Here is a 15,806-nt window from a genome sequence, read left to right on the forward strand (position 1 = left end):
CACGCGATTGTAGCTGGCGAGTATCTTCTGTGAAATTTTCTCTTAGTTTATTCCTTCTTATCTAGTAAATTTGAGAGTTAGAGCTCCTATTCTCTAACCGAGAGGTTCTACACCATTTTCCCTATGGATGGAGAAAATTGCGACCAAAAAAGTAGGCTCTCTTTTTTTATTTCACCTTGTTTTATTTTTAAAAATTTTTTAGTTGCTTAATTTTTAGTCTGATTTATTTTTCTTAGATGTTGAATATTCAAATCAAACGTCTCCATCACAAAGTTGTTAGTACTTCGAATATGAAAATAATTAAAAATAAATAAAATAACTATTAATACTGATAAAGATGAATAGGAAGTCTGGCCCCAAGACTGCAGCAAGTGAACCTTCCGATGTTTGGTTACTCCACAAGTGTTATGTTGTTGTGCGACTACCTGTGGCACAGATTTATTGTAGTACCTTGCTGGGCTAACAGACATTTTGATAAAGATTGATTGGAAGTCTACGGTCCAAGACAGCAACAAGTGGGACCTTCCGAGGTGCCGATGCTCCACAACCTTCTTCCATGCTTAGATCCTCAGTTTTCATATTTTCAGGCAATCTCCATTTGAATCCATGCAACAAGTTTGCCAAACCACACGACACCATTTTCAAGGCAAGATTGTAGCCAGGGCAAATCCTCCTACCAGAACCAAATGGAATCAGCTCAAAACTATTCCCCTTCACATCGATTTCCTTCCCCAAAAACCTCTCTGGACGAAACTCCTCTGGACAATCCCAAAACCTTGAATCTCTCCCTAAACTCCATGTGTTTACAAGTACTACGCTTCCTTGTTGAATATGGAAACCACCTATTTCACAATCTTCAAGAGCTGCATGCGGTGGAAGCATGGCGCTTGCTGGATGTTTTCTCATCGTCTCTTTCATTATAGCATCTATGTAAGGAAGTTGTGGAATGTCTTTTTCTTCCACCCATCTTTCTCTCCCAACCACTTTATCTAGTTCTTCGGTAGCCTTTTCTATGAGATGTGGGTGTTTGATGAGCTCTGACACTGCCCACTCCAGAGTAGATGAAGTTGTCTCTATGCCTCCAACCATTAGATCCTGATTCATGTTTCCCCAGATTAATGCTATAGCTCAAAATTAATACCATAATCGATTTGCTTTATTTGCATTTACATATACTAGCTAGGAAATTAATTAATTAATTACAGCTTTTTTATGGTCATAATTAATTAAGGTAGAAAGTAGTAGTGTTACTTGCCTGTGTAAGCGCCTTGACACTGTCATAAGTTAGCTTCACATCAAGATTGGGATCGTCCATCAGCTCCAACAACAACCCCGCCATGTTCCTTGGCTCAAAAATATCCTTCTCTCTTTCCCTGTTTACCTTATGTTCGTCATACACAAAATCAAAAAACTGATCAAAATTTTTCACCAAAGTCTTCATTCGCCTAACATAGCCCTGCAAGTCGAAGAATTCTAGCCATGGTATCCAATCTCCAATATTGAATGCCCCATGAAGCTTCATAAACTCTTGTGCCATCTTTTTGAACTCTTCAACATGAAGTGTGGATTTATTATATCTGGAGTCGTTAAAGTACCTCTTACCCAACACAATTCTGCTCATTAGGCTGAAAGTGAAACAGGACAGTTTTTTTTCAAGAACAATTGGCTTCCCCAGTGAAGCATAGAGACTTGACATCAAAGCTTTCATCTCTTCCATACGAATGTACTCATAGGAATCGAGTCTTTTCGAACTAAATAGTTCAGATTGACAAATTTTGCGCCATAGTCGCCAATGTGGACCATAGGGTGCCCATAGAAAGCTGGAATAGTTTCTTCCGGTGTACTTGCCAGCAGCGGTTTGAGGTCTGGTGCACTACTAGAATCGTATTGATAACTGACGCAATAAATGCGTCGCACAAAATAAATAACGACGTATCGCACGATGTCGCCTAATGTCTTGTCGCTAAATTTATAAGACAACAAGCGACGCATTATAAGAGTCGCCTATCTTTGACTTTTTAGCGACTCATATTTACTTTTAGCGACGCATTAATAGAGTCGCCTATTTAGCGACGCATTGACTATTTAGAGACGCATTATTAGTGTCGCCTATTTAGCGACGCATTTTACTATTTAGCGACGCATTAGTAGAGTCGTCTATTTAGCGACGCATTAATAAAGTGACTATTTAGCGACGCATTAATAGAGTCGCCTATTTAGTGACGCATTAATAGAGTTGACTATTTAGCGACGCATTAGTAGAATTGCCTATTTAGAGACGCATTAATAGAGTCGCCTATTTAACGACGGATCGACACTTTTAGCGACGCATTATTTCTTAATGCGTCGCCCCTTCTTTTTTTTTTTAAAATTTTTTTAAATTTTGTGAAAAGTGATTAAAATAGTAAAAATATAAAAATAATTAAAATACAAAAAAATGAAAACTAGCTTCATCCAAAATAAATAGAATACAAAAATTTTAAATAAATATTTTGTCATAACAAATTAATTATCAAATAAATTAAATATCATCTCATTGATATATTTTTACATAATTTGTAAGCTATTGTATTTTTCATAACAAATTTAATATTAATTAAACTTCCATGAATGCATATTCATTGAGATGCAAGTTGACCTCTTGTTGACGATATTACATCCTCATACTGCATATGGAAACATTAAAAAAGTTATTAGCATGCACTTATGCAAAATAAATAAAATATTAATCATTATTAAATTTGTAATTTAGTATAAATGAAAATTTAAAAAATATTACCATTGTTCTTAAGATTTGACAAATCACATTTCTCCCCTCATAGTCATTACAAACATAGTCACTCTCACATTCATCCTCATTATCATTTTCATCGACACTTGGCAACTATATGACAAATGGATTGTGAGCCATCTTTGTATCTCCAAGAACATCTTCTTCAACAACCGTACGATGTTGTGGTGAAGTTAAAACAATAGACCATCTTGATTCAAGTTAATCTTCAACACAAAATACTTGTTGAACTTAGCAAAATAATGTCAAGCAATATCACAAACATAATTTCTAAAAAAGCAAGATTAATAAAACCCAATGAACCTAAGCTGCAGTTAAAATGAAAAAAAAAAAAAAAAAAACAACCCACCTCATGTTAAGAAAAAAGAAACTCACCTAAACGATGGAGATAAAGAAAGAAGAAAACCAAAAAATCACGAGGGCGACAAAGAGAAATCTAGCTTCTCAGCCGACGACAACGTAGGCAAATGAAAAATGAAACCTGGAATATCTCACTCTTCAAGTCTCTCTTAGATTGCTTCCAAATCTAATATCGATTAGGTGGTGTACTTGATGTAGTTTTAAAAAAGAAAAAATGGATTTAAAGGAGCCCGTAAAAATTTAAAAACGCGCCAAAAATTTTCAAAAAATGGCAAGAACGCGCCTTTTCTCCCAATTGCATTTTTTTTCTTTGATTAATATTTTTATTTTTCAACTACAAATAAAAACTGAAAATATTTCTTAAAAATGCGAAGCAAAATATCGAAGATTGCTGTTTATTTTTCTGTTTTTCAAGTACACCTTTATTCTTTATAAAATTTGCATGTCTTTCAAAATTTTTGTTTTTGTTAATTGAGAGAATAGGCAACGTATTCTCTTCAAGAAGGATTGCCTGTGGTGTGGTGATTTCTTGAGAGTGTAGGAGGTCTTGGGTTCAATTCTTGTTATGGTCCTATTTTGATTTTATTTTTTTTAAATGTTTAAACAAAAAAATTTTTAAAAAAAAAAGGAATAGGCGACGCATTTGTTGAGGAATGCGTCGCCTGTTCTTGTATTTGGCGACGCATTGATTCAATAATGCGTCGCCAAACACTATATTAGCCAATATTTGCTATATTAGTACATATAAGTGATTTGGCCTAAAGGTGTGGTGATTCCATGAGAGTGTATGAGGTCCTGGGTTCAATTCTTGTTATGGTCTTATTTTGATTTTATTTTTTTTAAATGTTTAAACAAAAAAATTGAAAAAAAAAAAAGAACAGGCGAACAGGCAACACATTTGTTGAGGAATGCGTCGCCTGTTCTTGTATTTGGCGACGCATTGTTTGAATAATGCGTCGCCTAACACTATATTAGCCAATTTTTGCTGTATTAGTACATATAAGTGATTTGGCCTAGTGGTGTGGTTATTTCCTGAGAGTGTATGAGGTCTTGGGTTCAATTCTTGTTATGGTCCTATTTTAATTTTATTTTTTTTAAATGTTTAAACAAAAAAATTGAAAAAAAAAAATGAACAGGCGACGCATTTGTTGAGGAATGCGTCGCCTGTTCATGTATTTGGCGACGCATTGTTTGAATAATGCGTCGCCTAATAATATATTAGGCAATTTTTGCTGTATTAGTACATATAAGTGATTTGGCCTAGTGGTGTGGTGATTTCCTGAGAGTGTATGAGGTCCTGGGTTCAATTCTTGTTATGGTCCTATTTTGATTTTTTTTTAAATGTTTAAACAAAAAAATTGAAAAAAAAAAATGAACAGGCGACGCATTTGTTGAGGAATGCGTCGCCTGTTCTTGTATTTGGCGACGCATTGATTCAATAATACGTCGCCTAACACTATATTAGCCAATATTTGCTATATTAGTACATATAAGTGATTTGGCCTAGTGGTGTGGTGATTTCCTGAGAGTGTATGAGGTTCTGGGTTCAATTCTTGTTATGGTCTTATTTTGATTTTATTTTTTTTAAATGTTTAAACAAAAAAATTGAAAAAAAAAAAAAGAACAGGCGACGCATTTGTTTGAATAATGCGTCGCCTAACACTATATTAGCCAATTTTTGCTGCATTAGTACATATAAGTGATTTGGCCTAGTGGTGTGGTTATTTCCTAAGAGTGTATGAGGTTTTGGGTTCAATTCTTGTTATGGTCCTATTTTGATTTTTTTTTTTTTAAATGTTTAAACAAAAAAATTGAAAAAAAAAATGAACAGGCGACGCATTTGTTGAGGAATGCGTCGCCTGTTCTTGTATTTGGCGACGCATTGTTTGAATAATGCGTCGCCTAATACTATATTAGCCAATTTTTGCTGGATTAGTACATATAAGTGATTTGGCCTAGTGGTGTGGTGATTTCCTGAGAGTGTATGAGGTCCTGGGTTCAATTCTTGTTATGGTCCTATTTTGATTTTTTTTTTAAATGTTTAAACAAAAAAATTGAAAAAAAAAAATGAACAGGCGACGCATTTGTTGAGGAATGCGTCGCCTGTTCTTGTATTTGGCGACGCATTGATTCAATAATGCGTCGCCTAACACTATGTTAGCCAATATTTGCTATATTAGTACATATAAGTGATTTGGCCTAGTGGTGTGGTGATTTCCTGAGAGTGTATGAGTTCTTGGGTTCAATTCTTGTTATGGTCTTATTTTGATTTTATTTTTTTTAAATGTTTAAACAAAAAAATTGAAAAAAAAAAAAAGAACAGGCGACGCATTGTTTGAATAATGCGTCGCCTAACACTATATTAGCCAATTTTTGCTGTATTAGTACATATAAGTGATTTGGCCTAGTGGTGTGGTGATTTCTTGAGAGTGTAAGAGGTCCTGGGTTCAATTCTTGTTATGGTCCTATTTTAATTTTTTTTTTAAATGTTTAAACAAAAAAATTGAAAAAAAAAAATGAACAGGCGACGCATTTGTTGAGGAATGCGTCGCGTGATCTTGTATTTGGCGACGCATTGATTCAATAATGCGTCGCCTAACACTATATTAGCCAATATTTGCTATATTAGTACATATAAGTGATTTGGCCTAGTGGTGTGGTGATTTTCTGAGAGTGTATGAGGTCCTGGGTTCAATTCTTGTTATGGTCTTATTTTGATTTTATTTTTTTTAAATGTTTAAACAAAAAAATTGAAAAAAAAAAAGAACAGGCGACGCATTTGTTGAGGAATGCGTCGCCTGTTCTTGTATTTGGCGACGCATTGTTTGAATAATGTGTCGCCTAATACTATATTAGCCAATTTTTGCTGTATTAGTACATATAAGTGATTTGAGCTAGTGGTGTGGTGATTTCTTGAGAGTGTAAGAGGTCCTGGGTTCAATTCTTGTTATGGTCCTATTTTGATTTTTTTTTTAAATGTTTAAACAAAAAAATTGAAAAAAAAAAATGAACAACGTCGCCTGTTCTTGTATTTGGCGACGCATTGATTCAATAATGCGTCGCCTAACACTATATTAGCCAATATTTGCTATATTAGTAGATATAAGTAATTTGGCCTAGTGGTGTGGTGATTTCCTGAGAGTGTATGAGGTCCTTGGTTCAATTCTTGTTATGGTTCTATTTTGATTTTATTTTTTTTAAATGTTTAAACAAAAAAATTGAAAAAAAAAAAAAAGAACAGGCGACGCATTTGTTGAGGAATGCGTCGCCTGTTCTTGTATTTGGCGACGCATTGTTTCAATAATGCGTCGCCTAACACTCTATTAGCCAATTTTTGTTGTGTACATATAAGTGATTTGGCCTAGTGGTGTGGTGATTTTCTGAGAGTGAATGAGGTCCTGGGTTCAATTGGTCTTATTTTGATTTTATTTTTTTTAAATGTTTAAACAAAAAAATTGAAAAAAAAAAAGAACAGGCGACGCATTTGTTGAGGAATGCGTCGCCTGTTCTTGTATTTGGCGACGCATTGTTTGAATAATGCGTCGCCTAACACTATATTAGCCAATTTTTGCTGTATTAGTACATATAAGTGATTTGGCCTAGTGGTGTGGTGATTTTTTGAGAGTGTAAGAGGTCCTGGGTTCAATTCTTGTTATAGTCCTATTTTGATTTTTTTTTAAATGTTTAAACAAAAAAATTGAAAAAAAAAAAAAGAACAGGCGACGCACAATCTTATTGGTGCGTCGCCTGTGGGTCGCCTGTTAAACGTATAACAAAAAAGAAAAGAAAAAAAAATCAACCTCAGTTATGTTGCTCTAATATCTTTATGGGTTATTTGTTGTTAAATTATGATTAATTAAAAGAACTAAAAAAAAAAAGTGGAGGAGAGAACAGGCGACGCACAATCTATATAGTACGTCGTATATTTATTGAATTTTTACTGACGCATTAACCTCAGAGTCGCGGTTTTGTTTTTTCAGACGTGTTTGTTTCGTAGCGTCGCTAAATAAGTGTCGCTAGATATCAATTTTCGCGTAGTGGTGGCAAAGATATGATCATGGTCTTTTAGGAATTGCTTTGCCATTTCCGCTGAAGCTACAATTACAACTGGAACTGAACCAAGCTTAAGTTGCATAAGGGGTCCATATTTTTGGGACAGTTTATGGAATGATCGATGCGGCGGGGGACGTATAAGGTTCATGTTCCCAATGATTGGCCATGGCTTTGGTCCTGGTGGGAATTTGTTTGAGCCTCCAGATCGAAGGAGAGTGACAAGTTTGAAAAGAAAAGCAAGAGCAGCAAAGCACGAGAGAGCCAAAACATCCCAACAAGAAATTTCCATTGAATTGAAAGTGGCTTTGGTGGTAATATTGAATAGGCAATATGCAGGCCAAGGTGCGTATTTAAATGTAAAGTCGGTATATATGAAATCCATGACTCAACTACACGTTATTTTTTCTGTTTTAGGCTGTCCCCTAGGCACCCCCCCCCCCCCTCTAGGTAATTCATTTGTCCCAATAATTGTACCATTTAGTATACCTACAAGTCCAAAATTCAGGAAAAAAAATTTGTGATCTCCAATAACGATCACTGGCATTAGTCTGTAAAATTCTTTTTTTCCTTTATCCAGAATGTAGAGGAAGCTGAGCCACTTCTTTTATTTTTTTCGTGCATATTAAAATGTCAATTTTTGAGATTGACGTGACTTCATTTTTTTTTTCCTTTTTTTAAGTTTGGATAAACACATTTTTTTATCGTTTTACAAAGAACAATAATTTATCATTTTTTGAAAATAAACTATTCTCAATGCCATCTATTATCACCATAAATGGAGATTTTCCTGCTGAAAAAATATGATTGGTTTAATCATAAATTTCCGTCCAAAAGTTGGTTATATGTCCTTGATTTTTGTTTTAATTTATTTTAATATTCAAGATGCTTAATGATTATATATCTTCCCTTTTTTTTATGTCCTTATACAAATATTTTGGTTTCAAATCCTTCACTCATAACCGTGGCTGGCTTCAGCTCCAGCTCCAGCTCCCTTTATACATATGGAATTGCTATATATATTAATTATTCCCAAAAAAAAAGAAAAAAAAGAGAAATGAGATGTATAAAAATTATATGAATCGATGCTTTTTCATCAATGGTGTTACGGAATTGGGAGAAAAACAAATAGCAACAGAAACAAAGAAAGCAAAGAATAAACACACAATTTACGTGGAAATCTTTGACGGGAAAAATCACGGACAGGGAGAAGCAAATTCAATATCGAAAAATTGGTATAAAGGTGAGTAAAATTGCGCGATATCCTAAAACCCCAATTACCATCGAAAAACTCCAAAAGCATCAAAATATATATATTGTACGGAAGACACCTTCGGCCTGAGACCTCCGCTTCCACCACAGATCCCAAATTTTTTTCCAAAATTAATTTCACCAAATGTATCGCACCGCAAACTTTTCGAATCGGATCAATAAGGATTCGGATCACTAATTCTAACAAATAGATTAATAATTAAACCCGAGACAGGTTATTAATCAATTGTGGACTTTTCCTGTCAATTTATACACTTCAGTCTGAGCCACCCATAAAGATGACTTGGTAGTGGACGATCCAAGACTGCAACAAATGGGACTTTTCGAGGCGTTGATAATCCACATTCCACAATCTTCTTCCATTTTCATATTCTCGGGCAATCACCAGTTGAATCTATGCTGCAAGTTTGCCAACCTACACATCAACATTTTAACTGCAAGGTTATACCCAAGGGCAAATCCTCCTCCCTGAACCAAATGGAAGAAGCTTAAAGCTATTCCCCTTCAAATCAAATATCCTTCTGGACCATCCCATAAAGCTGGATGCATGTCTCCCAGTTATGCTCCATACGTTTATAAACACCACTACACTTCCTTTTGATTTGGTAACCATTCACATTGCAATTTTCAATTGCAGCGTACACGATGTTTTCTCATTGCCACTTTCATGATAGCATCTATATAATGAAGTTGGGACCGGGTAGAAATCAGTGTGGGTCTCTGCCTCCCCAGTGTGGACTAAAAACTATTGTAAGAAAAGCAAGATCAACTAGGAGTATTGAAAGAGCCAAATTAGACCGAGGAAGCTGTTGTCAATCTGTATATAGTTATTTTATTTAAAAATGGAGCTCGGGACACTTCACACCATGTTACGAAACACAAATGCTATGGAACGTTGAAAACCTCACATTATTCTTAACACCCCATAAAATACCGTGGGACATTGAGGAGCTCAAGTGAGCTCCGTCGCAGGAGAAAATTTTCCTTATTTTATATAAGTGAAATATAAATATCTTCGTCCACTACAATGGGCAGAAGGAAATTGGGTACCATCAGACTAGGGCTGGGCAAAACCCGACCCAAACCGACCAACCCGCCCGAACCGAACTATTTGGGTTGGTTTGGGTTGGTTTTTAACTGTTAAACGGGTCGGTTCGGTTACATATGTATTGAACCCGTGGTTTTCGGTTCGGGTTACGGGTGGATAGAAAATTTACCCAACCCAAACCGAACCGACCCATAATAATCCAAAGGTGAAGGTTTAGTCATGAAATATGCATGAGGTCCAAACTGGCCCAAACCAAAAATACAAAAAATTGGGTTGAAAGTGAAGCTCATCATAAGGCCCAAACCGGCCTAAACCAAAAATAAAAAAATTTGGGCCGAAGCCTATCAGAAAGCCCAACCCAGCCCAACCCGTGAACCCAACCCAAACCGAAAAATATTCATTCGGTTCGGTTCGGTTTGGGTTGAATGTAACTGTCGGTTCGGTTCGGTTTTGTACCCAACCCAAACCGAACCGGTCGGTTCGGTTTAAAAAAGATCACAAAACCGAACCGAACCGAACCGAGCCCACCCCTACATCAGACAAAGAAAATTCAGAGATGTCCAGCGTATCCACTATCAAGATTTGTTTCTGATTGATAGGTGCTTTCATGTCACATCTTTCAAAAAGTATGTCAAACTCATATTTTTTCCCATCTTGACGTGTACAATTTTTATTTCTTATTTTGCTGGAGGAGGTCCAAAATTATTGCTGACTGCATCATTTTACCAAAAACAAAATTATTGCTCCTGAATGATTGACTAGTGGCTTCCCAATCAATGTGTTCAATAAAGAGAGACAATGACAAATACGGTGATGCTTGATGGCATGCTGTTCCAAAAAGGCTTATTAAATTCTGATAAATACTTTACGTGTTGTTCTTTCTAATATAATGGTGCGCTCACGAATGGATAAGAATCATTATGTTGCCCTTGAAGAGCACATACCCCTGTTCTTCAATAGTTCTTTTTTTTTTTTTTTTTCCCCCCAAATTGAGTTGATAAAAAAATTTTATCTATGATTTTTAAAATATTACAATTTGAGTAGGATCATAGCGATATATACGAAAACAGTGAGGCAATCAACTGGAACGGGACAACAAAGTTGATTGCGTAATGGGCCCTCATTTTATGGGCTAGTTGTGAAGGACATAACAAAGGGAGGGGGCCTCTTAAATTAATCTTGCCAATCACGGGTCGTATTTTTTTAATAAAAAAAAAATAGACCTTCAAATACAAACTCAAAATATAAAAAGAAGATAAAAGTTAAAATTAGATTCTTGGAATCCAATTTTTTATTAACTTTTTCAAAAAAAAAAAATCTGACCTTTAAAGATTAAATTAATGATTCATAATCAGAATAATATCTATATTTTACATTCATTTAGCTCCTTTAAATTAAAAAATATATATATACAAATTTATTTCTAAAAACTAGATATAATCGTTATCAAGTAAGTAGTTTTGGTAGCTTAACAAATAGTTTGAGTGATTCAAAAAATAAAACAATTAAACTATTCACTACTAAGTAGTTAAATTAAATAATATAAGATTAAAAGCTAAACATTTATAATATTTGTGATTGAAACGGTCGTATTTTTGGAACAATTTGTGGAATGATGATCAGGCAGGGGATCTATAAGGTTCAACTTTCCAATGATTGGCCATGGTTTTTGACCTGGTGGGAACTTGTTTGAGCCTCCAGACGGCAGGTGAGTGATAAGTGCGAAAAGAAAAGCTAAAGCAGCGAAGCATGAGGGCGCCAAAACATCCCAACGAGAAATTTCCATTGAATTGAAAGTGGCTTTGGAGGTAATTTGATGGCCAATATGCTGGGCCTGCCTCCTTTTTTTTTTTTTTTTTTTTTTTTTCCTTTGAAAAAAAATATGCCTCATGAAAGTATTATAGATATGAAACTATAATCTTACACCATACGATATTATGGCATAGAACCATCGAAGACACTATTTATATATAATCAATATATAATCAAATTCAAGACTCAAGTACACATTAAATAGGCATTCATTTTGAATATAAAAGTTTTGGCTAGTACTTGTAGAGAGCACTTCTATCAGAACCTTGATCGGGCTAAAAAAATCAGCCCTGCTTTGTAATCAAAAATTATTTATGGCCAAAATTATTGCTCCTGGATCAAGCCTACCAGAATGTCACGTCGAGAAACCATTCCGGAAAGTACCTTCAATTTTTAAATTTTTTTCCTCCTTTAATTTGGATAAACAAATTTCTTGTCACTTTAATAAGAAAAATAATTCATCATTTCCAAAATGAACTCTTCTCAGCGTCATCAAATTTCTTGTCACTTTAATAAGAAAAATAATTCATCATTTCCAAAATGAACTCTTCTCAGCGTCATCTGTTGTCGCTGAAATTTTGATTGGTTAATCATATATTGCGTCAAAAAGTCGGTGTAAATCTCCTTGATTTTTATTTTAATTTATTTTAATATTCTCAGCGTCACCTTGCAATCTTCAATTGCCTCGTGCAGTGCTAGCGTGGTGGCAAGAGGGTGTTTTATCATTGCCTCTTCCATGATAGCATCTATAAAATGAAGTTGGCCATCTTTCTCTCCCTATCACTTTATCCAGTTCTTCAGTGGCTTTTCCTATGACATATGGATGTTTGATCAGCTCTGACATTGCCCACTCCAATGTAGACGAAGTGGTCTCTGTGCCTCAACTATTAGATCCTGATCATCATCATCATCACAAGTTAATATATGCTCCAAATGGTTGTTAGGCAATTAATATTCAGAATTTCGAAGACCACTAGAAGGAAAAATATTGAAAGGAAAAACAAAAATAATAATAACGGCAACAGTATCTGAATTAACCCCTTGACACTGTCATAAGTTAGCTCAACATCGAGATTAGGATCTTTCATCATCTCCAACAATAATCCCCCCTGTCCTTTTGCTCGACAATCTCCTTCTCTCCTTCCGTATTTGGTTTGTGTTCTTCATACACAAAATCAAAAAACTGATCAAATTTCTTTTCTAAAGCCTTCATTTGCCTAACCCTGCAAATCCAAAAAATCAAGCCACAGTATCCAACTTCCTATATTGAAAATTCCATTAAGCTTGAAAAACTCTTCCAACACAAGAAAAGGATTCACTAATTAACTTGTTAATATCAGTACGATAATAAATGGGATTAACTTGTTTAATTTAAAATTGATATAAACTGATACTAATAAATTAAATTAATGCATACAAATTTAAAATAATGATAAATAAATACAATTTAATATATTATAATGTTTGAATTAATGAAATAATAATAATAATAATAATTTATTAAAATAGATTATATAATTCAATATGTTTAACACAAATATTAGATAAGTGAATATTAGGATTGAAAAATTTCAATATAATTAATAATTTTAAATAACTGGTTGATACGAACACAATCACAATCCGTTACCACAAAAACTGTCTGTTCTATTTATATTTTCATTTATTTATTTATTTTACCCAAGCTGAGCCATAATTGAATGGGTGTTCATGTAACAAGGTATTTATGAAAGGTCATTGACACAGTTGCATTCTATGCTATATTAGTCATCATAATCTTCGCCACTATAACAATAGTTCAAAAGATATCAAAAACATTTTGTCAAATAACTTGATAAATATATATACATATAGATGGAACAGTACTTCCTAATTAAATTAATAACTGCTTTTATAGTTTTATATATCCTTTCCACTCCTAAGCGTATTACCTTATCTTAAATCCTTTTAACAAAATGTATATATTATTAGCAATATTGTTATAGAACGATTAAAAAACATATATAGATATATATATTGCTAGACATTAATTTTATCGATTAACCCAAGCAGGAAATGATGTAATAATTAATTAATATTTGATTGGCTTGTCCAACATTAGATTTCACTTCTTTACATAACATAATAAAACGACAGGGTTTCATCCAATAATGTTCTATACCACCAAGCATCCATGCATATAATATGTATATATATAGAACTAAAACTTTATTTTCTTTTGCAAACAAGCCTAGCTCACTAGTTGATCATACACAAACATATATATAAGTCACATTCAATTACATGTGATAAAGATGATCTGGGAGTCGAGGCTCAGTGACTGCAACAAGGGGAAATTTACGTATTGTTGCCAACCCATAAACTTCGTCCATACTCAAATCCTCTTCTTTCATATCATCAGGTAGTTTCCATTTGAATCCATGCAACATATTAGCCAAGCTAGACTGAATCATCTTCAGTCCAAGGCTATAACCAGGGCACATCCTCCTCCCAGAGCCAAATGGCAGAAGCTCAAAGTTCTGTCCCTTAACGTCAATAGCCTTCCCTAAGAACCTTTCGGGCCGAAATTCTTCCGGCGAATCCCACACTGATGGGTCTCTCCCAATACTCCATGTGTTTACAAACACCCTAGTTCCTTTGCGAATATCATAACCGCCAACATTGCAGTGGTCGAGAGCCAGATGAGGTGCCAGCATAACTGCAACTGGGTGTATCCTCATTGTCTCTTTCATGATTGCTTCTATGAATGGAAGTCTTGGGATGTCTTTCTCTTCCACCCATCTCTCTCTTCCGATCACTCTATCAAGCTCTTCGTTTGCCTTTTTTATGAGATTCGGTTGCTTTAAGAGTTCGGACATTGCCCATTCCACGGTGGTCGCAGAAGTATCTGTGCCCCCGGCTACCAAGTCCTGATTTAATTAATAACAAAGAAAAAACAAAACTAAGAAATTGACCACTTATTACATATTTATATCAAAATTTCCTTCTCCAAATTATAAATAAATAATTGATTATTATATTATTTCTAATTCACGGGCGAGAGATGTAATTGCATGTACCTTTCCTCACTTTAGGGTGAGTTGGTGACTAGTTACTATTATTTTTTTGAAAAATGACATAACTAAAATGAATGATTGCCTTATCTTTTAGCACATTGGACATTGACGATAGTTCATGAAAAGGTTTTGAGAATTAATTAATGACAAAATTTAAATCATATATATATATATATATGTTATATATATATATATATATATGTATAAACACATACGTACCTGAGTGAAGCCCTTGACGCTGTTGTAAGTAAGCTTGACTTCAAGATCTGGATCATCGGCCAATTGCAACAGTAAATCCACCATGTCCTTTGTTTTCAAATCCTTAATATTACTGTTCTCTCCTCTTTCCAGATTCCTTGCCTTGTGTTCGTCAAACACATAATCATGAAACCGATCGAACTTCTTCTTCAAAGCCTTCATTCGCTTCTCGTATCCTTGCAAGTCCAAGAACTTGAGCCAAGGAATCCAATCCCCGATGTTCAAAACCCCATTAAGCAAGAACAACTCGTCCAACATCTCCTGAAATTCTTCAAGCGTAACTATGGACTTTTCCGATTTACTAGACTCGCTGAAGTACTTCTTCCCCAACACAATTCTGCTTATAATACTGAGAGTCACTCGAGAGAGTTGGTCTTTCAGCAAGATGGGTTTCCCCGACAACAAGTAAAGTCGCTTGAGAAAAGCAAGCCTCTCCTCAACGCGAATATACTCGTAGGATTCCAATCTTTTGGAGCTAAAAAGCTCGGATAGATAGATTTTCCGACCTTGCCTCCAATAAGGCCCATACGGTGCCCAAGTGATGTTGGAGTAGTTATAGGTTGTGTACTTTCCAGCTGCCATTTGGGGCCTAGAGGCAAATACGTGGTCGTGAGTTTTAAGAAACTGCTTCGCCATTTCCGCCGACGAAGCAATCACAACCGGGAAGGAACCGAACTTGAGTTGCATAATTGGTCCATATATTTGGGAGAGTTTGTGAAGGGATTGATGAGGAAGAGGACCAATGAGGTTTAGGTTGCCAATGATTGGCCATGGTTTAGGACCTGGAGGGAGATATAAACTATTCTGGCTTTTTTGAAAAAATGTTTTGGAAACAAAGGCAAGAGTGGCTACACATATCAAGGTTACAACTGCCCAAGATGGAATTAATGCTTCCATTTTTTTTGCGCTCTGTGGGATATTAATGTGAGAGTTTGGCCACGTATTTATAATTGAATTTAGTAGCTTGTTACTTCCTATTGGCATTGAATTTTTTTTTTTTCTTTGGGATTTAATTATTTAGAATCTACAATGTATCGGATATGATTTTTTTAAATGTCTATATTCTTTATTTGGAATTAATGAGAACCCACTGCATATGCTAGAAAATGATGTATTCTCTTTATAAATAGTAACTAACACATTGTTTGCATGTGAAGTT

The 15,806-nt window shown here is 34.8% G+C and overlaps 2 protein-coding genes across 2 annotated transcripts; both read right to left on the reverse strand.

Moving 5' to 3' along the window:
- Positions 1 to 291: 291 nt before the first annotated feature.
- Positions 292 to 7,642, reverse strand: LOC107423884 (flavonoid 3'-monooxygenase-like). The gene is made up of 3 exons (XM_060819146.1): positions 7,197 to 7,642; positions 1,256 to 1,873; positions 292 to 1,095 (listed from the first exon to the last, which is right to left on the reverse strand). Exons 1-3 carry the CDS (start codon positions 7,584 to 7,586, stop codon positions 460 to 462), a joined length of 1,644 nt encoding a protein of 547 aa, XP_060675129.1. The 5' UTR covers positions 7,587 to 7,642; the 3' UTR covers positions 292 to 459.
- Positions 7,643 to 13,383: 5,741 nt separating this feature from the next.
- LOC107423892 (trimethyltridecatetraene synthase) lies at positions 13,384 to 15,794 on the reverse strand. Its single transcript, XM_016033543.4, has 2 exons — positions 14,609 to 15,794; positions 13,384 to 14,242 (listed from the first exon to the last, which is right to left on the reverse strand). The coding sequence occupies exons 1-2, from the start codon at positions 15,629 to 15,631 to the stop codon at positions 13,613 to 13,615; spliced, it is 1,653 nt and encodes a 550-aa protein (XP_015889029.3). The 5' UTR covers positions 15,632 to 15,794; the 3' UTR covers positions 13,384 to 13,612.
- Positions 15,795 to 15,806: the final 12 nt, after the last annotated feature.

Source organism: Ziziphus jujuba, chromosome 7 (assembly GCF_031755915.1).
Source record: "Ziziphus jujuba cultivar Dongzao chromosome 7, ASM3175591v1".
Classification (NCBI taxonomy): domain Eukaryota; kingdom Viridiplantae; phylum Streptophyta; class Magnoliopsida; order Rosales; family Rhamnaceae; genus Ziziphus; species Ziziphus jujuba.

What these genes read in the sequence shown, in the direction of transcription:
- LOC107423884 (XM_060819146.1), bottom strand. Translation starts at nt 7,586, where the DNA reads ATGGATTTCATATATACCGACTTTACATTTAAATACGCACCTTGGCCT. An exon ending in AAGACCATGATCATATCTTT is followed by an intron (nt 1,874 to 7,196) that starts GCCACCACTACG and finishes CGATTCTAGTAG; the next exon opens with TGCACCAGACCTCAAACCGC. An exon ending in GTGTCAAGGCGCTTACACAG is followed by an intron (nt 1,096 to 1,255) that starts GCAAGTAACACT and finishes AACATGAATCAG; the next exon opens with GATCTAATGGTTGGAGGCAT.
- LOC107423892 (XM_016033543.4), bottom strand. Translation starts at nt 15,631, where the DNA reads ATGCCAATAGGAAGTAACAAGCTACTAAATTCAATTATAAATACGTGG. An exon ending in GCGTCAAGGGCTTCACTCAG is followed by an intron (nt 14,243 to 14,608) that starts GTACGTATGTGT and finishes TAATTAAATCAG; the next exon opens with GACTTGGTAGCCGGGGGCAC.